The 27,881-nt window shown below is 42.8% G+C and overlaps 2 protein-coding genes across 8 annotated transcripts; one reads left to right on the forward strand and one right to left on the reverse strand.

The window, feature by feature from the left end:
• Window positions 1-1,339: 1,339 nt before the first annotated feature.
• Window positions 1,340-27,831, reverse strand: tmem176 (transmembrane protein 176). 2 transcript variants are annotated; one of them, XM_019360482.2, is made up of 7 exons: window positions 27,559-27,831; window positions 23,267-23,395; window positions 22,406-22,516; window positions 22,274-22,330; window positions 21,998-22,147; window positions 7,222-7,338; window positions 1,340-2,934 (listed from the first exon to the last, which is right to left on the reverse strand). In XM_019360482.2, exons 2-7 carry the CDS (start codon window positions 23,390-23,392, stop codon window positions 2,875-2,877), a joined length of 621 nt encoding a protein of 206 aa, XP_019216027.1. In that variant the 5' UTR covers window positions 23,393-23,395; window positions 27,559-27,831; the 3' UTR covers window positions 1,340-2,874. The 2 variants fall into 2 exon arrangements, 1 of the variants encoding a protein (XP_019216027.1); XR_003220499.1 differs by lacking the exons at window positions 7,222-7,338; window positions 21,998-22,147; window positions 22,274-22,330; ... (1 more) ...; window positions 23,267-23,395; window positions 27,559-27,831 and adding an exon at window positions 4,935-7,214.
• On the forward strand, window positions 8,545-17,356 carry LOC109202645 (uncharacterized). Of its 6 annotated transcripts, none has more exons than XR_003220498.1 (2): window positions 8,545-16,379; window positions 16,575-17,356. XR_003220498.1 is itself a non-coding variant. In XM_025908039.1 (2 exons), exon 2 carries the CDS (start codon window positions 10,550-10,552, stop codon window positions 15,752-15,754), a length of 5,205 nt encoding a protein of 1,734 aa, XP_025763824.1. In that variant the 5' UTR covers window positions 8,545-10,117; window positions 10,304-10,549; the 3' UTR covers window positions 15,755-16,609. The 6 variants fall into 6 exon arrangements, 5 of the variants coding, with proteins under 5 accessions (XP_025763824.1, XP_025763825.1, XP_025763826.1 ...); XM_025908039.1 differs by having other exon boundaries at window positions 8,545-10,117; window positions 10,304-16,609; XM_025908040.1 differs by having other exon boundaries at window positions 8,545-9,206; window positions 9,691-16,609.
• Window positions 27,832-27,881: the final 50 nt, after the last annotated feature.

Consider the following 27,881-nt stretch of genomic DNA (forward strand, 5'->3'; position numbering starts at 1 on the left):
AGCAAAAAGTCTAATAACCTTTTACACAAATGACTGCAATAAATTCAATGTATGCACTGAAAAAACCCCCCAGATCATTCAATTCAGTTTCATTTATACAGCCCCAAATCACAACAACAGTCGCCTCAAGGTGCTTTATGTTGTAAGGTAGACCCTACAATAATACATACAGAGGAAAACCCAACAATCATATGAGCCTGTATGAGCAAGCACTTTGGCGACAGTGGGAAGGAAAAACTCCCTTTTAACAGGAAGAAACCTCCGGCAGAACCAGGCTCAGGGAGGGGCGGGGCCATCTGCTGCGAGTGAGAGGAGGGAGACAGGATAAAGACATGCTGTGGACGAGAGAAAGAGATTAATAACAAGTACAATTTAATGCAGAGAGGTCTATTAACACATAGTGAGAGAAGAAGAAACACCCAGTGCATCATGGGAGTCCCCCAGCAGCCTACACCTATTGCATAACTAAGGGAGGATTCAGGGTCACCTGATCCAGCCCTAACTAAGATAAGTGTTATGTTTGTTTGAAAAGGTAACAAGCTTTAACATGTAACACACATTTTGCCATACGGCAGTAAAAATAACACAGAAAGATTCCTCAACGTATTCATTGGTATCTGTTTGGCAGGACATCCAAAATCCTTCAGTGGGAACACACTGGTTCTAATACAGCACTTATGTATTGTACCAGAGCACTTTAATCACTTCATGCAACATCACTCACTCACTCATTCATATGAGCACGTTTGTGTTGTATGAATGAATGAAAGTGCTTTCCATGTGACATTCACATTGCAGTGAACACATCAGAGAACAATGTGGAGTTCAGTGTCTTGCCCGCCCAGAAATACTTTGGCATGCAGAGTGGAGCAGCCAGGGATCACACCACCTCTACATCCAGTGTGGATAGTTCTGGACTGCTGAGCTTGACCACACAGCCAGCTGGATTAGTAGAGTCTTGGTCTGTCAACCTTCTGAAGTGCTCGGCCTCCCATAGAGACTGGTGACTGTTATACTGAGTGTAGTACTTTTTGTAATGCTGAGCATCAGATTAGAGGTTTTTCCTTTGCTGTGGAGGTATGATCAATGGATCAATGTATGGATACATCTTCAAGACTTAAGCATACATTCTGGCACCCAAAGTAAACTACAAATTAAGCTCTCACGGACAGTTGGGCCTCCTTTCTTTAGCTTTGTGAAAAATATGAAGTCACTTTTCTATCTTGTTTTTCACTGACTACTACTACTGTAGACTACTAACTGTTAAGAACCCAGTAAAAAATGGAAAATTATCCAAACAAATCCAGGCAATAAAAACCAAATAAATATAGAAAAAATATGAATAGAGCATATTTTATTCCAAAATGTTCTGAAATGCTTTAGCTTTTTGGCCTGAAGATGGCAGCAGAGGCCCTGTAAGTGCCCTCGTAATGTTTTTAATGTCTTTTTTGTCATCTTATAAACTTTAATTCTCACCATAGAAAGAACTGGTTATTCTTTATTTACAAAGAAGGCCTGCAGGTTGGTCATTTTTAATAGAACAGGAAATGCCAACACTGCAGATCTGCAGTATATACAGCAAGATAAAATGGTTAACAAGTGAGTACTTGTCCTTCACAAACCACCATGTAAGCGCCCCTCTGCTGCACACACACAGGTTTGAAAACATCTCTCTGTGTTGGCCCTGCGTCCGTCTTTGGAGCTGGCCAGACGACACCCTGGACTGGTACGCCTCCAAAGCCTTATCAACCAAGCTGTAACAACAAACTTGACCAAACTAACAAATACTGAAACAATAATACTGTAAAGTCTATCTCCACAGAGAAGCTAAGGTGAATAACAAAAGTGAGAAAAAAAGCCCCAAGGGAAACTGAGAGAACACAGGAGGACTGTGACAGAAACTCACAACAGGGATTACAATGTGGCTCATTCCCCTGTGCAGCACTGCTACACTGGAAGCTTGGGTTCTCCCACTATTCAAATCCCACTTTAACCTCTGGGCAAGTTGTTAAATTGACTTTAGTATAGAACACTTTCTGGTCTTTTTGACCACTCAGAGCACTTTACATACATACCTATGAGCTATAAAATTAGTCTCAAGTGAGAATGCTAACACAAATGTTGACAGTGTGCCTTTTTGTTTCACACAGTGGGTTTGATGTGTTTATTCATTTATGACTTTGTTTTCTAATTTTACACAAAATACTGTCAAAGATGGCATGAGCAATTCTCTTAACACAATCTTATCATAATAACATATTTTTATTTTAAACATAGTCTAAACACTGCACACAATATTGTATCCTATGCGCCATACATGCGTTTAAAACTGAAAGAGGAAAAAAAACTGGACTGGACTGTGAAAAAGAAGTCACAGGGTTTGTTTCTGACTGGGTGCCTTCTTCATGCAGGTACGTTTCTTCAACATTTAGTGAAGTTTCTTGTTTATGTCATTTGAAAATTGCAGAACCTTTTCTCTTGATTACAAAATCAGGATCTTTCAACTATGAAATTCTTCAGATACAAAAGCCATGATCCATTTTTTCTTTCAAGGCAGTGCATTTCTATATGGTCCCTGTATGCTCTTCAGCAGTTGTGACTGGACATAGCAGAAAGCTCCACATACATAATATGTGACATCATCTGTCACACATAAAAAGTACGGTTGTGTAGACTCTGATGTACTGTCCATGAACCATTAATCCAGTGTTGAACAGTTATTACGTCTGTGTGAAAGGCCCTTTGACAGAACTGGCACACTTGTGCAAAGATGCCAGGTAGCAGAGTAAATAAGTGGTAGATGTAAGTGGATAGACAAATTCAAGACTTTCAATCATCAGGACACAGCTGATCAATCAGTCAATGGATGACTGATCAGTTCAGGTCGGGGGACGTAAGCAGAGTTGAAGTGGGTGGAGCTGCTTGACCGAGAGGCTAAAAAAGAAGTAGAGAGAGTCAGTGTTTCAGACATCTTTCCAAATCACAACAGAGTTGGCAAAAGTACAGACATTCTGTACTTAAGTAGAAGTACAGATAATACTGTTAAAAAATACTCCAGTAAAGGTTGAAGTACTGATTCAAGTTATTTACTCGAGTAAAAGTAAATAGTACAGGCTCCAAAATGTACTCAAAGTAAGACAGCAAATAGTAGTTCTTTGGAGGGCGTTTCTATTTTTGTGCAAAGCATAAAGTTGATGTGAAGGTGGAATTCAGTCAATGGATCTCAGCATCATCAGCTAAAATTCATATGAATCTCTGACCATGAAGCCACAGCCACTGTGCACCAGTCACACACTGGTCTTTACTTTGAAACCATCAATCACAGTGCAGCAAACCAACCTGTTTCTCCTGCACTAACCTGGAGAGGATTGTCATGCAGCATACAAAATCTTGAGATGGGTATTGTAGCTGACATTGTTGCTGATTTTATCTAGATGCACTTTGCATCTAGATAAACAAAAACAAAACAACAACAACAAAAAACAACAAAAAACAAAAACAAAGGGAAGTTATCCTATTCTTTCTTCGCACACCAATCCCCACACCACCACTCTGTCATTACTCCTCTGTTCTTCAAGTTACAGAAAGCCAGCTTGTAAAGGGGGACCAAATACAATCATATTGATGCAATTTGTCTAATAAACCATAAGTCACTTTTTCGTAAGACGCCAACTTAGCCATTGTCATTAGCCACTCTTCATAGGGAGGGGGGTTCTTTTTCCGCCAATGTCTTAGCAGGACCCGTTTGGCCTTAGTAAGAGCCAGAATAATCCATCTTTTTGTATAACTGGAAAAATCTCCATCAGAAAGTTCTGTGGTTATACCAAGTATGGACAGTTTTGGTGAGATACCAAATCTCCTTTTCAAAACACTGAAAATTACCTCCATTATGTTTTCCCACCAATCCCGAAGTGCCGAACAGCTCCATAAGATATGTAAAATCAAAGCATTTTGACCGTCACATCTCCAACATTGGTCCGTAGGGGCCAGGTTCCATTTATACAATTGTTGCGGTGTTCGATGCCACCTATGGATTATCTTAAGTTGAATAAATCTACTGCCTGTTTCTTTATACATAGTATTAACATTTTGAAAACATGAATCCCATTCAACTGAAGATATGTCCAATGCCATGTCCTGGGCCCAGTAGCCCTTAACTTTAAGGAGAGGGACAGCTGACCATTCTTGCAATAAATGATAAATCTTAGAGGTGATACCTTTACCCAAGGATGATCTTGAGAGCAGGACTTCCACAGGGCTGCCCACAGGACAACTCAAGGGGGTTCCCAGCCACTTCGATAATGAACTATGTATTTGGACATATCTCCAGAATTGATTACGCTGCAACTTATATAACTCCACAATTTTATCAAAGCTTAAAAAACATTTAGTCCCACAGTCAAATAAATCTGATACATAAAGGATGCCTGCCTTACGCCACTGTAACCAGTCAACCGATGTCCCTCCAATTAAAATTCTTTTATTCCCCCGTAAGGTTGCCGAATGAGATTTAATAAAGTCCCAGCGACCCGCCCTATGTAATTTACACCACAATGTCTTCGCATTTGCAATTATAGGATGGGTAAGTTTATGACTGGTATCAAACAGCTCCCTCCAAGGAGAAATACCACCATTAACTTCCGTCTCTATATGGGACCAGATGGGTTTAATTGGTGCAGTAGGTAACCAAGCTCTCAGTTGTTTCACATTCATCACCCAATAATACCATTCGAAATTAGGCAATGAAAAACCTCCTTGTTTTGCACTCGCTTGAAGTTTCTTAATACTTAAACAATGTGGTGAGCTACCCCAAAGAAACTGCCGGATCAAAAAATCTAGATCTTTGAAATACTTATCTGGAATGTGTAATGGAATATTGGATAAAATATAAAAGATCATGGGTGCAGTCATCATCTTAATAGAGCTAATTTTACCCCATATTGTGAGACATACTCTGGACCAGGGGTGCCCAATCCTAGTCCTCGAGAGCTACTGTCCTGCAGCTTTTAGATGCATCCCTACTCCGACACAGCTGAATCAAATGGTTTGATGACCTCTTCAGCATGCCATCAAGTTTGGCAAAGGCCTGATAACAAGACATTCATTTGATTCAGGTGTGTTGGAACAAGGATGAATCTAAAAGCTGCAGGACGGTAGCTCTCGAGGACTAGGATTGGGCACCCCTGCTCTGGACCATCTACCAAATTCCATTTTTATTCTTTCAAACATTGGCTCCATATTTGCTCGAACCATCTTAGTGTAATCCAAGGTAATTTGTATCCCTAAATACCTCAAACCATTCACGGACCACCGAAACTCCCACTGTTTAAATAAAGTATGAGGGCAGTGTCCTGACATAGGCATTGCCTCTGATTTATCCCAGTTGACGCGATACCCTGAAAGCAGCGTAAAGCTTTCTATACATTCTAATAGGGCTGGAATTGACTTCCCAGGCTGGGTCATAAGTAACAACATATCATCTGCATATAATAGAAGCTTATGTTGACTATTACCCATCGAAATTCCAAATATATTTACATTATTTCTCAGTTTTTGTGCCAAAGGCTCTATAGCAATTACAAAAAGCCCGGGGCTAAGGGGACAACCCTGTCTTGTGGATCTCTGTAAAAGGAATAGATCTGATATGAGCCCATTCGTCAATACTGGCACTGAAGGCAAATCATATAATATCTTTATCCACCTAATAAAATTGTCACCAAAACCAAACTTTTCTAATGTCTTAAACAGATAATCCCACTCAACATAATCAAAAGCTTTAGCAGCATCCAGCGATAGGGCCACTGTTGGATTTACTGAATCATATACATAATTTTGCAAATTAACCAACCGCCTAATATTATCTGAACCATAGTGGTTTGGAACAAAACCAGATTGGTCTGCATGTATTATTTTCGCCATTACTACTTTTAATCGACCTGCTAAGACCTTTGCCAAGATTTTTTGGTCAGAGTTAAGCAAAGATATGGGGCGGTAACCACTTGGGTCTAAAGGGTCTTTCCCAGTTTTAGGAATAAATGTTATAGGTCCAGAGTGCATTGACTGAGGTAATGAGCCTACTTTAAACGCCTCATTATAAACATCGAGCAACAGGGGACTTAACATATCTTTAAATGCTCTATAGAAATCCAATGGTAACCCGTCTAATCCTGGAGCTTTATTAAGTGGCATACTGTTAATTGCACGGGTAATCTCCTCCACTGTAATTGGAGCAGCTATAGTCTGCTGGTCAATAGCAGAAAGCTGTGGCAGATTTAAATCAGTAAAGAATGCTTTGAATTTCTGTTTATCTAAACTGCCTTGTGTTGAATAAAGATTATTGTAAAAGGCCCTGAATCCATCATTTATATGTCTAATAGAAGTTGAAATAACCCCTTCTGATTGTCGTATGCCTGGGATATGGTTCATACTGTCTTTCTGTTTAAGACGGTATGCTAATAAACGGCTCGGCTTTTCTCCCATTTCCCAATATGCTTGATTAATGCGAAATAAAGCATATTCTGCCTTTCTGTTGTACAGTACATTCAACTTATATTTAACTTTAACGATTTTATTCAACGTAACTCTGTCTTTTGTATGGGAATGTACTGCCTCAAGTGCCTTTAATTTGGCTTCTAACATAATAATATTCTTGTTAGCTGCCTTCTTTTTAAAGGAAGCGTAAGAAATTATCCTCCCCCTTAAGTATGCCTTCATAGCATCCCACCAAGTAGCCAATGTAGTGTCCTCTCGATTATTTGTCTGTTTGCAGAATTGTATTTCATCTCTTATCAATTTAATAAACCCAGAGTCTTTAATTAAGGACACATTTAAACGCCATCTGCGGCTTTGGGGGATCTGTAAAATATTTCCAAGACATAGAAAAATTGGTGCATGGTCTGAGATTACTATATTACCAATACTTGAATATATAGAATTATTGACTAAGGCTTCAGAGATAAGAAAGTAGTCGATTCTAGTATAAACATTATGAGGCGGAGAGTAAAAGGAATATTCCCTGCCTTCTAGATGCATTGTCCGCCAAATATCATTCAGACCTAAATCTGAGGTCATCTGCCTTATGGCAACTACAGATTTACTCTCTGTGCCTCTCCTAGGAAGTGATCTATCTAGGTCTTGATCCAGTATTTGATTAAAATCTCCTCCAATCTAGATGCACTTTGAATATGAAGAGTATGAAGAGTTTGAGAGCTAGATACCTACAGTGTATGATACAAAGCTACGCCTCTGCCTGAAGAGAAGGACACAGAGAATGGCAGCGATGACTGTCTGGGCCACAGTGAAGACAAGGAGGGACGACTTCACTCCCCTGCTCAGCCTCTGTTGTAAAAAGTAAGAGACATACATTTCACACAAGATGCATTAATGATTGCATAATGCTGTTTTACATTTATCCATGCTCGGTGCCATTACTTTTGCTTTTGCTGTATACAAGCAAAGTAATCCATCCATCTATCTACTTAAACTAATGAATAAATGTCTGGATGGATGGTTCGATAGATGAATAGATGGATCATTAACATGAATGATGAATTATTTTATATATTCTATATTTTATTGAAAAGAGTATGAAGGCAAGTGTTACAAGTGGGAAATTCTTATTTTGAAATTCTTTATCATATTTCTTGTTTCATAATGGTCCAAATGTTTCCTGTGTTTGGACTCCAGACAGGCTAGTTTAGTGCTCATTTACTATGAAGCTGTGTCTTGGATATGTGCAGAATGGGGTTTGGTAAATAAGCATCATCTGAGAAACCCCCCAAAACAAACATTATCTGCATGGCAGCATTTGTTGCTGCAAAACCTAGATGTATGTTCAGAATGAGTTGGTCCTTCACAGATGTAAAACCTAAACATAGGTGCACTATTGCACTCCTATACCGTCAGAGACGCCGTCTATAGTCTGTGTCCTCTAACAAGATAACTTCCCCATTGAAAAAATGTTTGGTAAATTTGGTATGTCATAAGACAGTTTTCCAATTCTTATCAGTCCATCTTGAATCAGCTTAGGTCCAGGGAAGTTGGAGAAATGTCTCAACTGTGTTTACATCTGTTTTTTCTTTGCATGGAACAATTTTAACTTGCATTTGTGGTTATAGTGTACTGTGTTAACTGCCAGTTGTTGCATGAATCTTTCTGAGCCCACACAGTGATTTCCAACACAGGCTTGTATCTGTTTTTAATATCGCCACTATTTCATATTAGTAGTCAGCATTGTCCTTGGCCTAACAGAAATGTTTCGTCAACCAGTAAAACACTCCACAGAACTGGCCCTCCAGTCAGACCCTTTAACATGGCAAGAAGGGCCTTGGTTAGGACATGGTGAGAACTCTAAGGTCGCTCTAACACAGCCCCTTGCAGAGATGAAAAACAAAGAAAGCTTGTTTAAGGTTTGGTGTTTAATTAAAAATAATAATAATGGATTGCATTTATATAGCGCTTTTCTAGGCACCCAAAGCACTTTACAATTCCACTATTCATTCACTCTCACATTCACACACTGGTGGAGGCAGCTACAGTTGTAGCCACAGCTGCCCTGGGGCAGACTGACAGAAGCGAGGCTGCCATATCGGGCCATCAGCCCCTCTGGCCATCACCAGTAGGCGGTAGGGATTTTACATGATGTCCACAAACGCACCACTGACATCCACACCTTCCCAGTTAACAATTAGCAGGCTTATAAGAAACAGCTGCGCTTCACTACCAGAAGGAGGCATTTGGCAGTCTTGTCCATCCGAGGTGGCTGCAAGCATTAGGCAGCTAAGCGCTGCAGATCTCTCCAGGAAAGCTACTCAGTTTAGTATTGCCCTTTAGAGAGTGGTAAGTGGGACTCTTGCGTTATCATAATGTGGCATGTAGTAGGGTGGACTTTGACAACTGTTTCCCTCTTTTGTTGCAGGTGTGCACTATACTGCTGCTGTCTTGTCATATACTGTTTTGTTTGTTATGCAATGCTTTTATAATGAACAGTAATTTGGGTTGTATTTGTTTTATGTAGATCTTTTACTAATTTGTTTAACGTTTTATCCTTTCTTTTATTGCTTTAGTGGAGGTGTGGCCGCTTGTTGAGGGGCTAGGCACGTGAGGTGGAATCCCCTCCCCGATGCATGCGAGCGTACACACCGGGCATAGGTAGACTGCACCATTTAGAGTTTAGTGTGAGTGAGGTCTGCAGTGAAATCACACGGGTGAGTAATTGGTGGCACGCTTGGGCACTCCTCCCTGTAGGTTGCCTCCTCAAGTGGCCAGTCTCCACCATTTTTAGTTATTCTTTTATCATGTTGTGATTGTTTTTAGGGTAGCATCGTGGTAGGGAGTCTGGTCGTTTTCATCATCGGTTGTTAATAAAGTGTCTTAATGATCTATTTTGCCATCTCAACCCTGCTACCTTAGGTGCCTTTTTGATTTTATAATTCTGTTTTTAGTAGTTCTTCTTAATAAACTTTGATTTGTAAAAATTCACCTGCCTCACCTCTGCTGTTAATAACGAGTCTGTGGGCTTTAGTTGCCAGTGTAACATTTACATTGGCTAGAGAAATCTTTCCTGGGGTGTAACTCCCTCCTCCAGGTGGCGTTGTCAACATCTTAGATACCGTTCCCGGTTATTCCTCAATCGCGCCACCACATTAAGGAAAACGATTATGTGATCAATAACAGAATGTCATTTTACAGCTCACCGGTGGCCCCAGGGCAAGTTTCTCTTCAACAAACAAGCGTTATTTGTCACATACACAATCATATGGAGTCCACCATGCAGTGAAATGCTTGGGCCCGAGCTTCGGACATAGCCTCACCATTCCAGGGCTTGGTTTTTTAGCATAGACCCTTACCAGCTACTGGGTGGGAACTGAACTTGTAACTCCCGCTCCGAAGGTTTGTAGTCTTACTGTTATGCCTCCAGAAATGTGTTTTCTACCTTGTTATCACAGTTTAGAGTGACTTGTTTATTTTCGTAACCATGACAACATAGAAGCAGTGCACGCTGGGAGTCAGGAAGTAAATTTACCGTGTGGCTCTGGATATTGTTGTGTGGGCTCACGCAGTCGTCAGCTCCACAGTTACAGGTTTAATCCTTTTTCCCTCTGCTAAGGCAAAGTCTGTGAGTATAATTCATTTTGTACAATTAAGCGGCGAAGCGTTTTGAACTGTTGTCTGTTATTCGGTTAGCTTTGTTGTGTCTCATATAAGCTATGCGGCTAGTCTGGCAAGCTGTGATAATTAGCCAGATGCTTTGAGTTTATCGCATTGATAATACATTTCATATTTCATTGTATTGTGTTTACAGTTTCACAAATGCCCAGTAAACCTCCTGGAATTGAACCGTCTGTGTCCTGGAGTTTTTGGGAGTGTTTAAGCTGAATGGAAACTTAGCCCAAGACAGTGAAAAGACTGCAACGCAGCTAACAGGGCATACGAGGATCGCCACCATACGGAGCTACTCAATACCAAGAGATAAGCGGCTTCCACTACAGCTTCTAGAGAGCTTCGCAACAGCCTTCTTCTCCCGATACTGGAGACCCAGCGATACGTAATGTCACAACGTAGCAATGCTAACAAAGGAAATGGAGACAACCAGTCAGAGTGTGTGCGCTCAAGGAGCAGTCGCTCATCTGGTACATCGTCTGGCTCAAAAATCAGCATAGCCATCGCCATGGCAAAGGCAAAAGCTGAAGCCGCGCAAGCTAGAGCGGCACATTCAAAAAGGGAAATTGAGCTTAAAGTGGAGCAAGCACGTATTCAAGCCAGCCTTGACGCATTAATCAACGAAAAGGATGCCGCTGTGGCAGAGGTGAACTCCCTAGTAGCTGGTTTACAAGATATGGGTCTCGAAGTACGCAGCGAAGCTAACAGCCTGGTCTCCCAGTCTATCAAAGACCAGCGCGTCGCTGCCTTTGTCTCCGAGCAAGCCAGCCTATGCAACAAGGGTTTATCAGCTACAGGAGATAACCTTCCACCTTCTCGACCAGTCACCCACCCACATAATGCGGGCCAAACCCAAGCTGCCGCTTCTGCTGCTATTATGCCACACCATGCTCTTCAGGCCCCTCGGAAAAGCGAGGCACCGTTACGACAAGGCTTCAAGTCGCCCTTCTACCCCCCTCCAACTCCCCAATTTAGTGGAACACTTCCGCAGCAGAACCCCAGTCAGGATTTCACGTCTCCTGCGCACCAGCCCGTTCATGGGACGCTTTACAGAGGTGACCACGACCATTCTACAACCACCGGGGACCTCATCAAATATCTTGCTCGCAACCACTTGGTGACTTCAGGTCTCACCACATATGACGACCAGCCAATAAACTACTGGGCCTGGAAAACATCGTTCCAGAACGCCATTGCCAATCTAGACCTGTCTGCCGCAGAAGAACTCAACCTCCTAACCAAACACTTGGGAAAAGAGTCAGCAGAACAGGTAAGAAGAATAAAAGCAGTCAACATTAGGAATCCAACTACTGGACTGTACACGGCATGGGGGCGCCTCGACGAAGTATATGGCTCGCCAGAAGCCGTTGAACAAGCTCTGTTCAGCAAACTAGAAAGCTTTCCAAAGCTCACAACAAAGGATCCACAGAGGCTCCGGGATCTAGCTGACCTGTTGTCAGAGCTACAAGTCGCCAAGGAAGATGGCTACCTCGCAGGCCTGTCGTACTTGGATACCTCCAGAGGAATTAAGCCCATCATCGAGAAACTCCCATACAATATACAAGAAAAGTGGCTATACCACGGGACAAGATACAAACAAGAACACTTCGTCAGCTTCCCACCTTTCTCTGTGTTGGTGAACTTCATCTGCACCGAGGCGAAAGCACGTACGAACCCAAGTTTCAACCTCTTCATGCAAGCTCCAGCCGAGAGAAGGAATAAATGGGAGAGGCCCACGAAGACGTCCGTTCACGTCCACAAGACACAGGTCTCAGGAACTGCCAAGTCTGAGTCTAAAGAAAGCAGGGAACGTATCGACCCGAATAAACATGGCCCCCTGCACAAAAAGCCCCATCCTCTGAGGAAATGCAGAGGTTTCCGTGAGAAGAGCTTAGATGATCGCAAACAGCTTTTGAAAGAACACTACGTCTGCTTTCGCTGTTGCTCGTCAACAGACAATCTTGCAAAGAACTGCACAGCCGAGATAACATGTACTGAGTGTGGGAGCACCGCTCACGTGACAGTGAAGTCGTTCCCTTCCACTTCAGAGGATAGCGGGGAGGAGGACAAAGCGGATAACCAGGAGGTCAAGTCAACGTGCACACAGGTATGTGGGGAAGGTCTGAGTGCCAGAGCGTGTGCTAAGATCTGCCTCGTCAGGGTGTTCCCAAACGGACGCAGAGGGGAATCCAAGAGAATGTACGCTATATTGGATGAGCAGAGTAACCGCTCCCTCGCGCGGTCAGAGTTCTTCGAAGCCTTTAAGATCTCCGGGCGCTCTTACTCATACACACTAAAGACCTGCGCAGGACGTACGGAGACATCAGGGAGGAGAGCCAGCGGCTACACCATAGAGCCAGTGGATAAGAAATTGAGTATTTCTCTGCCTACACTCCTCGAGCGCAACCAAATCCCTAATGTCCGTGCGGAGATTCCTACCCCCGATGCAGCCTACCATCATGCCCACCTAAAACGCATCGCTGACAAGATACCACCTCCGGACCCAGACGCCAACATTCTTCTCTTACTGGGCAGAGATATCTTACGGGTCCACAAGGTCCGAGAGCAGATAAGTGGCCCAGGAGATGCACCCTTTGCCCAAAGGCTTGACCTAGGGTGGGTCGTCGTTGGGGATGTGTGCCTTGGAGGTGCTCACAGACCACTGGAGGTGAGAAGTTACAAAACAGCCGTTCTAGGAAACGGTCGTACAAGTCATTTCCAGCCATGCAACAACCAGATCAAAGTGACAGAGGTGTTTGGACAATCACGTAACCATCAACATCATCCAGCGCTAACCTCGACGATGCTAATTGGAGACAACTTGGGGCAAACTGTCTTTGCTCGCACTCCCAACGACCACAAACTTGCTCCATCCATGGAAGATCTAGAGTTTCTGAAAATAATGGAAGCCGAGTGTTACCAGGACAGCTCCAAAAGTTGGGTCGCACCTTTGCCGTTTAGGTCACCGAGACGGCGACTCCCCAACAACAGGAAACAGGTTCTTGAACGCCTCGTCTCACTTCGGCGCTCACTGGAAAAACGACCACGGATGAAAGCTGATTTCCTAGAGTTTATGGAGAAGATGCTCAAGAAGGCACACGCAGAAGTTGCCCCACCCATGCAACCTGGACAGGAGTGTTGGTACTTGCCCCTGTTCGGTGTGTATCACCCTCGGAAGCCAGACAAGATCCGCGTGGTCTTCGACAGCAGTGCATCTTATGAGGGAGTATCGCTCAATGATGTTTTACTCACTGGTCCCGATCTTAATAACAGCCTACTAGGTGTTCTTATGAGGTTTAGGAAGGAACAGGTTGCAATCACTGCCGACATCGAGCACATGTTCCACTGCTTCATCGTGAAAGAGGACCACCGGGATTTTCTCCGTTTCCTGTGGTATAGAGACAATGACCCTACCTGCGACATCGTGGACTACAGGATGCGGGTTCATCGTTTTGGTAACAGCCCCTCGCCCGCGGTTGCAGTGTATGGCTTGCGGCGGGTGGCTAAGGCAGCAGAGGCTGACTACGGCAGTGATGCAAGGAGATTCATCGACCGCGATTTCTATGTCGACGATGCCTTAAAGTCCTTCAGCACAGAGGAAGAAGGCATCGCAGTTCTCCAACGAGCGCAGAAGATGCTTGCGGCTTCTAACCTCAGGCTGCACAAGATTGCATCAAATCGGTCTGCAGTCATCAGAGCATTCCCCCCCCAGGATCACTCTCAGGATTTCAATAGCCTAGATCTCTTCATTGATGATCTGCCTATCCAGCGTAGCCTGGGACTGTTCTGGAACATGCGCACAGACACCTTCACGTTTCAGATCGAGGTCGATCAGAAGCCGTTCACCCGCAGAGGGGTACTCTCAACCGTGAACAGCCTCTACGACCCCCTAGGGTTTCTCGCACCCATCACAGTTAATGGAAGACTGATACTCAGAGAACTCACCATGCAAGCGGAGGATTGGGACGCACCTCTCCCCAAAGACATGGAGATTGAGTGGACTAGATGGAAACAGTCACTCCAAGACCTGGAGGGGCTCCAAATACCACGCCCTTATACGTCCCTCTCCACCACAGGTGCCCTAAGAAGAGAACTCTGTGTCTTCGCGGACGCATCGGTCAAAGCAATAGCAGCCGTGGCCTACATCAGGGTAACCAGCAAGCAGGGACAGACTGAGATTGGCTTTGTCTTTGGGAAGGCAAAGTTGGCTCCCCAACCTGGCTTAACTATCCCTAGACTTGAACTTTGCGCCGCTGTGCTCGCTGTCGAGATCGCCGAGATGATAGTTGCAGAGATGGACACAACATTTGATAACATCACCTATTACACAGATAGCAAAGTTGTACTGGGGTACATCCACAACCAGTCAAGGAGATTTTATGTCTACGTACACAACAGGGTTCAACGAATTCTTCAGTCACCTTGTCCCGGCCAGTGGAAGTACATCCCAACGCATCTCAACCCAGCTGACGTTGGGTCAAGAACTGTAGCATCAGCCCTGCTTAGCAGCACACCATGGCTCAAAGGACCAGCCTTTCTCTGTGACGCATCAGGGCATCCATCTGAGCTTCAAGAGACTTACAATCTTGTCGACCCTGACATCAATGCCGAAGTGCGTCCACAGGTGACGACAAGACTCACCCATGTTGCCAAAGGTGTGGTACGCCCACAACGCTTTGAACGCTTCTCCAAGTTCAGCACACTCCGTGTAGCCATCGCACACTTGATCCACGTAGCTCGCTCCTCTGCTCGCTTGATTCGGAACGAATGTCAAGGCTGGCACATTTGTTGTCCTACAGAAGAAGAGCTGCTGAAAGCCGAAGTGTGCATTGTAAAGAGTGTCCAGGGTGAGTGTTACGCAGAGGAGCTCAAGTGCATCAACTCGGGAACCAACATACCATCTTCTAGCAGCTTGTGGAGATTGCACCCCATTGTAGACCAAGATCGACTACTTAGGGTAGGAGGTCGGATCGAGCAGTCAGGCTTAGGCATGAACGAGACTCATCCCATCATCATTCCTGGCCGGCATCACCTCGCCACTGTGCTTGTGTCTCACTATCACGAAGCAGTGAAACACCAAGGGAGACATCTTACTGAAGGTGCCATTCGAGCTGCAGGGTTTTGGCTCGTGGGAGCCAAACGCTGTATCAGCAGTCTGCTTTACAGATGTATCACTTGTAGGAAACTGAGAGGGAAGGCCGAACATCAACAGATGGCAGCCCTACCGGCAGAACGGCTACAAGTAGCGCCTCCCTTCACCTACGTAGGTGTCGATGTCTTTGGACCATGGGACGTCGTTTCACGCCGCACAAGAGGAGGAGTCTCCAACTCCAAGCGATGGGCGGTGATGTTCTCGTGCATGTGTTCCAGGGCAGTGCATATTGAGGTGATTGAAGCGATGAGTGCTAGCAGCTTTATCAATGCCTTGAGGAGATTCTTTGCGGTCAGGGGCCCCGCGAAGCAGATACGCTCGGACTGCGGAACTAACTTCGTCGGCGCCTCCCGTGAGCTGGAGATGGACAAGATAAATCCAGGTTTTGACAGTGTGGAGAAGTACCTCAACAAACAGAGCTGCACCTGGGTGCACTCTTAAAACAGGTCCCACGCCTCCTTTACCGTCAGGCAAGTTCGAGGAAGCAGATCTCTTCAGAGAGGAGTGGAAACAAGTTCAGGGCTTAGCAGACATGTTTTGGAACAGGTGGAGGCGTGAATACCTCAAAACACTGCAACTTCGGCACAAGTGGCAAGGGAAACAGCCGAGCCTTCAAGAAGGGGACATAGTTCTCCTAAAAGATAATCAAGCAGAGAGAAATGAGTGGCCCATGGGCATCATCACGAAAACCTTTCCAGGGAAGGATGGATTGGTCCGGAAAGTCGAAGTGGAAGTCGTCAAGGATGGAGATAGGAAAGGATTCTCTCGTCCCATTACAGAAGTAGTTCTGCTTCTTTCTCCAAAGTCTGATTCTGCCAATTAATGTGGGCTCTTTAAAGACCCCAAGCGGGGAGTGTTATGCCTCCAGAAATGTGTTTTCTACCTTGTTATCACAGTTTAGAGTGACTTGTTTATTTTCGTAACCATGACAACATAGAAGCAGTGCACGCTGGGAGTCAGGAAGTAAATTTACCGTGTGGCTCTGGATATTGTTGTGTGGGCTCACGCAGTCGTCAGCTCCACAGTTACAGGTTTAATCCTTTTTCCCTCTGCTAAGGCAAAGTCTGTGAGTATAATTCATTTTGTACAATTAAGCGGCGAAGCGTTTTGAACTGTTGTCTGTTATTCGGTTAGCTTTGTTGTGTCTCATATAAGCTATGCGGCTAGTCTGGCAAGCTGTGATAATTAGCCAGATGCTTTGAGTTTATCGCACTGATAATACATTTCATATTTCATATATTTCATTGTATTGTGTTTACAGTTTCACAAATGCCCAGTAAACCTCCTGGAATTGAACCGTCTGTGTCCTGGAGTTTTTGGGAGTGTTTAAGCTGAATGGAAACTTAGCCCAAGACACTTACCACTAGACTATCCAGCTACTTTTCTTGAGTGAGCCATACATTCACACATCATAAACCATTCACTCATACTTCGTACAGTGTAGTATTGTATAAATCATGGTGTTGTACAAGAGAAGTCCAATAAAACCTTAAAACCATGTTTGTGGAAACTAAAAGAAGACTCAGGGCTCCAACGGCATTGAGGCTGGGAACTCTACTTTGAATATTTCTGCAAATTAGAGATTTCAGTTTTTGCTTTTAGTGCTTAACATGCAGCCGCACCTGCAGCTCATCAAGCCATCACCAGCTGCACTGATTACCTTCTCCATGGGTGTCCTATTTAGCAGTGCGGCTGAGCTACAGTCAATGCTGTGTTATTGAGTTTACCCTTGTTAGTATGGCTGTGTTCCTCGGTGTTTTTTTGAACCTCGCTTGTTGTGGATACCTTTGCCGACGTGTGTTTGTTTTTGTCACCAGGGGTCAGGGGCGGAGCCTTTTTCTTCACTTGGACGGAGTCACGGATTGGGAGCACAAGAGGGAAGTGTGTGTGTTGGAGCACGGATTGTTTGGAACTGTTTTTACGTATAGATCTCCAGTGTTGGGGAGTAACGGAATACATGTACCGCCGTTACGTATTCAGAATACAAAATATGAGTAACTGTATTCCGTTACAGTTACCGTTTAAAAAGGTGGTATTCAGAATACAGTTACGTTGTTGAAATAAATGGATTACACGGCGGTACTTTCCTGTTTCATATTGTCGCGGGTCAGGATTATTTGGGTTTGTTTGACAGCTACGTTCTGTTGTTCCAGGCGGCAGCGTTACGGTTGCCATGGTTACAGGGTGACGCGCTCTCTCTCTCTGCGTGTTTCCTGGGTGAGAGAGTGCTTTGTTGTTGTTGTTGTGCTAAGCTAAAAGGCAGAATGCTACAGGCATAGCGCTAAAGCATGTAGCCTGATAGGCAGTGTAGTCCGTGCTGCAGGGAGAATGGACTGCCATACCCGTTATGTGTCTGTGAGCGAGGGAGGGAGAGAAAGGAAAAGTCCGAACTGTCACGGAGCAAAAACGGGAGCTGGAAGCATGTAAATATAATAATAACCACAGCAGCCAAGAAGAGTGCCTGACGAGCCCATTTGTAAGTAAGCTATTAAGACTCAACGGTACACTGTGTTCGTGTTTTCCTCCGGAAAAAATAAGTTCCGTTGGAGAAGCCTTTCAACGCCTCTCTCTGTCTCCCGCAAGCAAAGTTGACCCAGACAACAAAGTAAAGCTAGTTTTCGGTTACCAGCCCGACACGGAACCGGACGTATTAGCCAGAGGTCCCTTTACTACGTTTCGTACTACGTACCTTCAGTAACAGTAATAAACAGTGTTGGGACTAACGCGTTATTAAGTAACGCGTTACAGTAACTACGTTATTATTGTGGTAACGAGCACGGTAACTAGTTATTATGCCAAAACCAGGAACGCATTACTCGTTACTGGGATTTAGATAGGCTCGTTACTCGTTACTTCGTGTGGTGGCTATCGCGGAGCTTCCACAGATTTAGTAACATTAGCAAGTGGTGGAAGCCAGCAGGTGGATGAAGGAAAAGGGAGGCAAGAGGAGAGACCCGAAGCGGCCGCCGGTCCGAGTGTCAGGTGAACTGAACTTCAGGGGCCCGTTCTTCGTACCTCGCTTACTACATCCAAGATCAAATGACACATCCAAGATCAAATCATCCCGCTAACTTTGAGCTCGCTAATCCGGTTCTCCGAACACACCTGTTGTTGACGATTAGTATAGCTGGATGAAGTAATCTGAGATCACTGGGTGGCTTAAAAGGGGCTACGCATCGATAGTAGAAACATTGATCGGCAACCCTGTGATTGGTCGGCGAAGATGTCGAAGGAGTGCGCACAGTATTTCACGGCAGCAGAGCAAGAACTGTTGATTGAGGGATATCAGGAGTTTCAGAGTTTAAGTAAAACGCAGGGGAACACTGCAAAGGCTGCAAAAGCAAGGAGAGAGGGCTGGCAGAAAGTTGCTGACAAATTAAACTCGTAAGTGATCCATGATATTACATTATATCATGTGATATTATTTTATTCCACATTATATTATATTACATCATATCCTCTTTCACATTAGAGCCACAACAGGACCCACTAGAACATGGGAAAAAGTAAAAGTGAAATATAAAAATATTCCACAGACTGGTAATATTTATCACTTATATTGCTTTTAGTCTATGACAAGAGACCCTGAAATAATCTGTTTGTTTGTTTATAACAGCAACCAAGAAAAGGGCAGAGCAAATAAAGACAGGTGGTGGTCCTGCACCCCCTCGTCACACCCCTTTTTGTACTGTGACATTTATTGACATTGTGGGTTTTTTTGTGTGTAGTTTGACATAACACTCCATCACTTTTACCTGTTCCCATGCAAGGGGTGACTGAAGCATGCACAGTAAGTCGGGAGTAAGTATATACAGTACAGTGTGTGTATATATATATATATATATATATATATATATATATATATATATATATATATATATATATATATATATATATATATATATATATGTCGGGAGTAAGTATATACAGTACAGTGTATGTATGTATGTATGTATGTATGTATGTATGTGTGTATATATATATCTATCCCGCAATATACGCTAAATTCTGTAAACCCTCCTTATCAATCTTGCACCTTCCTTGCTCGCGTACAAACGGACAGGACATGGCTGCGACAGACTTCCCAAATCCACCTTCGCTTTTTTAGCCGTGGTCTGTCATCTTGATTGCACGTAGTAATTTACTATTACTACTCTAAAATATGAATTACATCTGACATGATCTACTACATGTAATAGAATGATTAATAGTACATTTCCCTTTTTTTCGGAAATGACCTGTATGTATCTGTATGAAATCAATAAAAGAATCAAATACATTATCTTTAGTTACATTGATAATATTTATTTATGGTAAAATAGTGGCGAAATATCGCTCTTGCTTTCATATAACTGCAGCGGACATACCTGAGAGGCCGCGATCTAATCCTGTTTACATAAAGTAAACCTGCTCCCGAGCAGGTTTACGCTTACGGATCTGTTGCTATGACAGCAAGTCCCAGATGAGCTTCGGAGAACCGAACGATCCAAGATCACGCGAAATCGTCAACATTCAAATCCGGCTAACTTACTTAGCGAGGTACGAAGAACAGGCCCCTGCAGTCTATCTGAGTCAGATATAAACCAAGTTTAGGTGGAGTTTATTTTCGTTATGCTGACTTTTTCGTACTGCGTGCTAGCTAGCATGACGGAGTTTCTATACAGCTGTGTGGGTGCTATGTTACTGATGTTGAACTTTATTTTATTCATACGGTTAATTATTAGAGTTGCCAAACGTGCCCTAAAAAACAGAATCGTCTCGTATTCAGAGAAAATATTATGTGTTTCATATTGAGGTGAAAAGGAACACAGTTTGTCCCGGACTTCAGCTACAATGAAAAAGACACAAAGCTGGAGCTGCACAGCTGCCTCTTCTTCTCTCATTCTCTCCCCCTCCCTCTCCTGTTTCTACTTCAATCATGAAACTGATCAATGATCAGCTGATCGGCTTTTCTGTCTGTTTGTTTATCGCCCACTTTGCACCAGAAAGAGGAAACCAGCGGATGTCAGGCTGAACAACAGCAGCACGTTTAAGCTTGATGAGCTGTTGTTAGAATTTATTTAATATTAATTTCTAGTATCAGCTGATGTTTGCTGGAGCCACAGCTGTAAAGCTGCTGGTCATGATGTCGGTTTGGATATGTGGTGAGAGGGAAACATGCAGATGAAACCGGAGATGTCCTTACTGAATCATCAGAGCTGAACAGGTGATGGAGAAACAGGTTTACCTTTTAGGTGACATGAATGAGTTGAAGTTATGAACTGTTTCTGAGAGACAAATAACACCAGGATCCTTTTCTATGTAGCTCACAGCTGGTAACTGTGCAGGGGCGGATCTAGCAAAGTGATGCCAGGGGGCCAGGTAGGGCATTAACAGGGAGAGGGGGGCACAAGGAAATACTTTTCATTCTTATTCTCATTTAAAATGTCTCGCTTTTATTAAATAATTATCTGAGTCTTACAACAAACAATTGATAGATTGATACATATATACCATCAGAACAGTGTACATCACTGTCACAACAGTGTTTATTTTCATTCAAAGGCTTTATGATTTTTCCTATAATGGTGGGCCGGTCTCTAGTGAAAATGCCCGGGCCAATGTTTTTGTCCCAGTCCAGCCCTGGATGCAGCTCATCTGCAGTCTGGTGTTACCTACATCTTCCTGTTCAGAAGGCAGAATTTCCAAGTTCTGAGTACAATCGAAAGCACCACGACTGCAGTTTTTGTGTTGGATGTTAAAAGCGCACATGACGCTGTGACATAGGCTAGAATCATGGCGGCGGTCAACAACGGTCCAGGCGTGGGATTTCTCTCGTGGAAATGTGCACATTATTTTTTCCTTTCTATTGGTAGGTGGCACAGTGCACTTGTGGCAAGTAAGCAAGCTAGAAGACTGGCAGTCTGGCTGGGTATCCAGTTAGGGAAGCAACACATTAACAAGAGAATTCTGAGTAAAACCAAAGTTACTTTCCCTAGTAACTAGTTACTTTGAAAGTAACGAGTAACTTGAAGTAACTGAGTTACTTTTGATGGAAGTAACTAGTAATGTAACTAAGTTACTAATTTAAAGTAACTTACCCAACACTGGTAATAAATCACAGCAATAGGACATTCATGTAGTTGTAAACAGCATGATAATATATTAAGTATTCCAAAGTATTCAGAATACATTACTCTCATTGAGTAACGTAACGGAATACGTTACAGAATACATTTTGGGGCATGTATTCAGTATTCTGTAGTGGAATACATTTTAAAAGTAACCTTCCCAACACTGTAGATCTCACTATACTATAGAAACACTTCATCTTAATTTATTTCTAATGATATTTTATATATTATGGGGATGGCTAAGTGCTTAAATATGCAATCCATACACTGGACATGTCACTATTAATCAGGATGTGAGGGCAAAAGGAAAAAAAAAGAGCATCATGCATAACATAATTACAAAAAGACAGAAAACAACTACAAACTGAAACACATACGAAGAGTAAACAAAATAAATACAAAGTAACACACAAAACTCTACAAAGAGAAAAAGATGAGTGTACAAAATGATAGAGAAAAAGACTACAGAGACGAGAAAAAGGTTGGAGCACAACAAAAATGTGCAAATTAAGTACAAGGAAATCCAGAATGACAGGTACCGAAAGACACCCAGAATACATTAAGCACCAACCGTCTCGTAGTGCTTTTCGTCACATCTTTTGTCTTCTGTAGTTTTCATGCAAGGTTCCTCAGGATTCTTGTTCATGTCCACAGAGTAGATGATCACAGCCACCACTGACAGCATAACAGACACCATGCTCATCATGAGACACAGCTGCAGCTGAAACCCCGCCCCCCAATAAACATTTTACTTTAGTATATTAGCTTTTTCTAAATCAGGTGCTGTTGTTCAGTTATTTTCAACTTAGCTGAAACAATGATGTTTCAAGTTTTAGAAGAGACTCACAATCTTCATGGTGCAGTGTTTGTCCAAGAATATTGAGACTGCTCCTGCTGTGATGAACTGCGAGCAGGAAAATTCATTTATTAATATACCATTCCCCCCCACGTGCACATGCACACGCACGCACAAACTCACCATCAGGCCGCTCCACCAAGGAACTCCCAGGGCGACCACCTCTGTGAACTCAGTGAAGAGCAGAGGAATGGAGTAGGACATGACCATCAGTCCTAGCATCACCTGACTAACCTGGGATGCGTGCACACACACACACACACACACACACAGAATACTATCAACCAGCTCTCTGACACAAGATAGCAGAAAGAAGTGCCGGTGCTGCATTGTGTAGTCTCTATCACTGTATACAAATGCACATATTTGCACAGCAGCCCCTTTATGCTTAGTGTTTGTGCTAAATTAAACACATTAATAAGAGACTTTCTGTTATGACACAGGAACATGCTGCATCCTCATCTGATCTGTGAAACATGGAGGTGGTAATTCCATTGAATTCCATTTGTACACCAGTAATAACAAAGACAACTGAATTAAGTTGCTTCATATTGCAAGGTAAAGACCTTGCAAGGTAAAGACCACCTCTGTCAGTGCGCCCCAGGGCATCTGTGGTGCTTAGGGACTAAATAAAGCGCTATACAAATACAAGCCATTTACAGCATTGCAGAGACATCTCTAACAATACGGACGACCTCTGTGAACAAGCACTTAGCAAAGATGTAAAGAAAGGATTCCCTTTTAATAGGATGCAACCACCAAAAGAACTTGACCAATTTAGGGGCAGCCGTCTGCCAAGACTGGCTGTAGAGTAAGGATTGCAAAGGGAATCAAGGACAAAATACACACTATGGAGTGGAAAGGACAAAAGCTAATGACATGTAGAAGTGGCATATAAATGCATGGGGAGGGAAAAGAAATCAAAATACAGACGTTCTGTATCCACACATATACAAACACAACTACACAGAGGTCAAAACTCACCCCCAGACATTTGGGTTCTCCTTTCTGGATGGCAATCTTCAGTGCCTGCTGTCTCTCCGCAAGCTTGAGAGTATTCGGGTCTTCCAGCACCCGTACTGTGAGATCCCTGGAAACTGACACTGCCATCACCTGCAATGAGCAAATGAGCAGCAAAGCACTCACTGCACTCATCTTGCAAATCAAAACACATGCCCTGCAGAGTTGTGCAGGGAACACTGGGGGAGCTGCAGAACTTTCCTACATCACATATGTAGACTTTTAGTAGTCTATGTTCCATTTAATTATATCCCAACAAAGTGTGTAGACAGCAGATATTTGTCTCTTTACTACCATCTCCTGGAAAAAAGGCAAAACAACGACTCACCATCATTTTTAAAACTGTGTACATGGTGTTGCAAAATGCAAACTCAGAGGTGTAGCATAGTTGCAATTAGTGTTGGGCAAGTTACTTTGAAAAAGTAATTAATTATAGTTACTAGTTACTTCTTCAAAAAAGTAACTGAGTTAGTAACTGAGTTACAAGATTCTAAAAGTAATTAATTACTTGAAAAGTAACTATTGTGTTACTTTAAAAAAAAAAAAATGTTTAACCCTGTGGGGTCCAGGGTATAATTGGCTATTTTTAACTACTTTTGATTTTCCGTCTACATTTCACCTTTAAAAACGATTTACTTTGCCTTGTTTGGTATCATCCTTTTCAGCACAACCTCACGTGTCTGAATTTACAGTTATGTTTTCATTTTGACATACTGTATTAACACAATTGATCTAAAATCAGGCAAAAAACCCCCATAAAATCCAAGTAGAAAAAGTTATATTTTTTACTGTAACAACCACAAACATGTTTATTTAATCATATTTCATAACTTTAAATACGAATATAAATTGTCAATTTTAAAATCTTATGCACAAGTTTTGCAAACAACAAAGTTATTTGCAGCCATTTCAAACTATTTACATAACAATCAGCTGTTCTACATTCAAGAAGATGCCACACTATACCTCATTGTTCTGACACATAGCACACAACTATCCACAACACTACACACTAACTACACAAGACAACACATTAACTACACACTCCAAACACGCTAAACGTCACAAATCTCTCACATCTCAAAACTCGCTCTCTCTCTCTTTTTCTGCTCTCTCTCTCTCTCTCTCGCCGTCACTCCTAAAACTTCCCCCTTTTCCTAAACAACCAAATGTCATGTTGCCCTATCATTTTTTGATTGGTCGACATGGTGCATTTTTCCACCAACACAAACGGGCTGTTTTTGTTTTGTTTTTTAAAATTTTTTGGTCATAAGCAGAGAGTGCTTGTTAGCGCTGTGCTTAGACATTAAACGTGAAACTATTCATGAAAAAAAGCCGCGTACATATTGTTTATCATGACGCTGGTTTTACGTGGCCTATCAGCACAATTTAAAATTGGTATATATCACCTTGTTGCTTTGTCATCTTTAAGTGGTCATGTGATTGGCTTACCACGACTACTTTATTCTTCCTCAGTCAAACAGCAGCACTCATGCAATTGTTTTGCCCCCTTAGCTCCAGGTGTTGTGCCAGAAAGTGATTGCCGTCCGCGGGAGCGCGCTCAGCTGCTTAAAGCTGTAGCGCCCGGATTACTTACAGCTACTTCTGTGCAGCTGATATAAGATGCAGTAAGCTGAACACAGCTTCAACTGTCTGTTTGTTGACAAACAGTAACGCGACCACACCGCATTTTCCTGTTATTAACGGTAACGGCGTTGTAACGATAGGAATAGTAATTAGTTAGATTGCTCTTTACTGAAAAAAGTAACGCCGTTATTCCCATCACTGGTTGCATTTAGCATCGGGTTCATGAACACTGCAAGATGCTATAAAAGATCCAGAAATCAAAGCCTTACCTGCAGTTACTATAAGTACTAACAGAGAACTACCTGTCCTCTGTGACTACTACAGACTTAAGACAGGAACACTGGTTTTGACTTTGAGTCTGCACAAAGCATGAAAATGAGCAAGTATTAAGATATTAGAAGCAACAGAGCTGTAGTCTGGTCTGTGTTCCAGTGAGCAATCACCATTGTCTCTGTACTAGTGGATCTCAAGAAATTTGAATGATATGAAGAAGTTCATTTGTATGTAATTTTGATGATCATTGCTGATAGGAAACGAAAACAAGAATCGAATGTGTCAAATTATTCAAGCATGTTATGGTTTGATTGTCAGGGTTGGGGGTTTGTGTTCGTTCTTCCCCTCTCTCTTGAATCTGTGTCTGAGTCTGTCCAAAGAGTTTGCCACTTTCCTCTGAAACCACATCTAGAAGCCCCAATCTGTAAAGAGAAGGACAATGCAGTAACTTACCTGCCTGCCCACTCTCTACCACTGTTTGTATCTGCAATTTGCAAACTTGCCCACTCTTTGGTAACCTGGTCAAACATTCCACCTGTTGAAAGGGATGAGCCTCAGGCCCATGAGGAACTGTTTCACAGAATCAACTTTTTGGGATTTCCTTACCTAGATGATTGAGCATGCGTCAAAATCATTTCACTGGGATTAAGAATTGATAATGTACTCTGTGAACATGCTAAAGAAAAGAACTACCCTGACCTTGTCTAGTCTTCCGTTCATTCTGGCACTGTAAGCGTTGGATCCCTGGTCATGGTTTTTAAGATATCGAATGCTCCCGCAGTCTTCCAGGCCCTAGTAAACAATATGTTTTACAGTCGTTTTGTGTTTGTATACCTTGATGATATTCTCATCTTCTCTAAGGAGCAGTATTGTGAGCATGTAAGGTTGGTTTGTATCAGCATGTGTCAAGGCAGAAAAGTGTGATTTTCACACTGTTGCTTTGTATGAACAGCAGATGTAGACAAGGAAACTGAGACAGCTCCACTCCTATTTTGATCCAACCTGACTCACACAAACAGTTTGTGGAGTTACACACTTGTGACTGTGGGGCAGTGGCAATCCTTTCCCAGTGTGGTGACCCACATAGTAAGTGCCACCAATGTTCTTTCTTCTCCTATCATTTGTCTTCCACTGAACATTTTTGCATATTATTTTAGTTTGTTTTAGATCATTTCCACTTGCATCAAAGGATTTAAAATGAATAACAAACATGTTCCAAGTACCTCAAAGTCACTAAATCTGTTCTCAAACTCCCCAAAATGGAGGAAACAGTTACATGATCATTAATATGCAAATTGCCACGACCGTTGCTCAACAGCCACTGGTCAATGGCCATGAGTCCCATTCACAGAGAGTTGGGGAATGGCTGCAATCACAGCATTGTAAGATGGTGACAGATGTACCCTTAGGCCCCCCTCCTCCATTCAGAGATGGTCTTTCCCTTTTCACGTAAATGACCTCCTTGACTCCGTGCTCAAACCAGCGTTCCTCCCTGTCCAGGATGTGTACATCCTCATCATCGAAAGAGTGTCCACTGGCCTGTAGGTGTAAATAGACTGCAGAGTCCTGGCCTGACGAGGTGGCTCTGTCAGTTCTTTGTATATTAGGCAATTAATAATAGGGTGTTTTGAGACATTTTGTACCTTCCTTGAAGTGCAGTAGTTATAGGTCGTAGCTTCTGAGCTAATAATACAAGTTTATGCTTATGCTATTGTTCTTTGTATTAATATCAGATTGTATATCTACAGGATATTTTGTCGTCTCCTATGTTAGTGCCTAAATATACTTACCTGCTGATTATATGACAATCCATTAAGAGTTTTATTTTATGTGTTTTTCTAGTTTCACTCCAGTTCAGTGATGTCAGTTCAACATGATTGATTGCTATGTTCGAAGTCATTAAAGGAGCGAGTACGCTCACCTTCCCGGCTCTTGAAAAGGAGTTTGGCTGGCTGGCTGTTTATCTATGTTCACGCTCAGGGAGTTCAACACAGAGACAACAGTACAGATACATTTAACCAATTTCAAATTTTAATTAATTAATTAAATTTTAAAAGAACAGCCAGAGTATTAAATATAAACTTTAGAAGGTGACTAGTGGTACCTACCTCTGTTATATAGCAATCCAAAGAAGTAAAGTTAGAATTAAAAGTTAAAACAGCGTGCACTCACATTCTACTATAAAGGAAGTGATCAGATCAGATGCAAAAGGATACTGTGCCATCCTGCCTAAGGCTGTTTCTTCCGTATTTTGATTTGTGTTAAGCGAAAACACTTCTGTGCTCTGCGCGATCTACCAGTCATCTCCTATAAAACAAGCCTAACACCAAATACCTCTGTTGTATTTTTAAGAAGCCCTGCAGTTATTAAAAAGCATCAAATTGTGTCATTCCTACCCTTTCTGCTGATCACTTTAGCCTTCAGTTGAATACTTCTTCTTTTAATGCGCCTCCTGTTTTTCAGACCAGTGTCTGAGGGGACGTTTATAAGAGCAAACAAGCTGGTGGGAGACGGGGAGGGGCAGAGGGAACTTGTTCTCTGTCTCTGGCTGCTATCCAGCAGAGCGCCTCCTTCGCTTCCTGTTCTGTTTTCCTACATTCCAGAGAAGCAGCGACACATAGACCTTTGTGCCTTTGTGGTATAATCCTGAGACCCCTCAGACTTTTACGGGAGGTAAGGTTGGCCTGCTTTTTGTTTTTATGTCTTCATCTTTGACAGT

The sequence above is a fragment of the Oreochromis niloticus genome, linkage group LG6 (genome assembly GCF_001858045.2).
Source record: "Oreochromis niloticus isolate F11D_XX linkage group LG6, O_niloticus_UMD_NMBU, whole genome shotgun sequence".
In the NCBI taxonomy this organism is placed as follows: Eukaryota; Metazoa; Chordata; class Actinopteri; order Cichliformes; family Cichlidae; genus Oreochromis; species Oreochromis niloticus.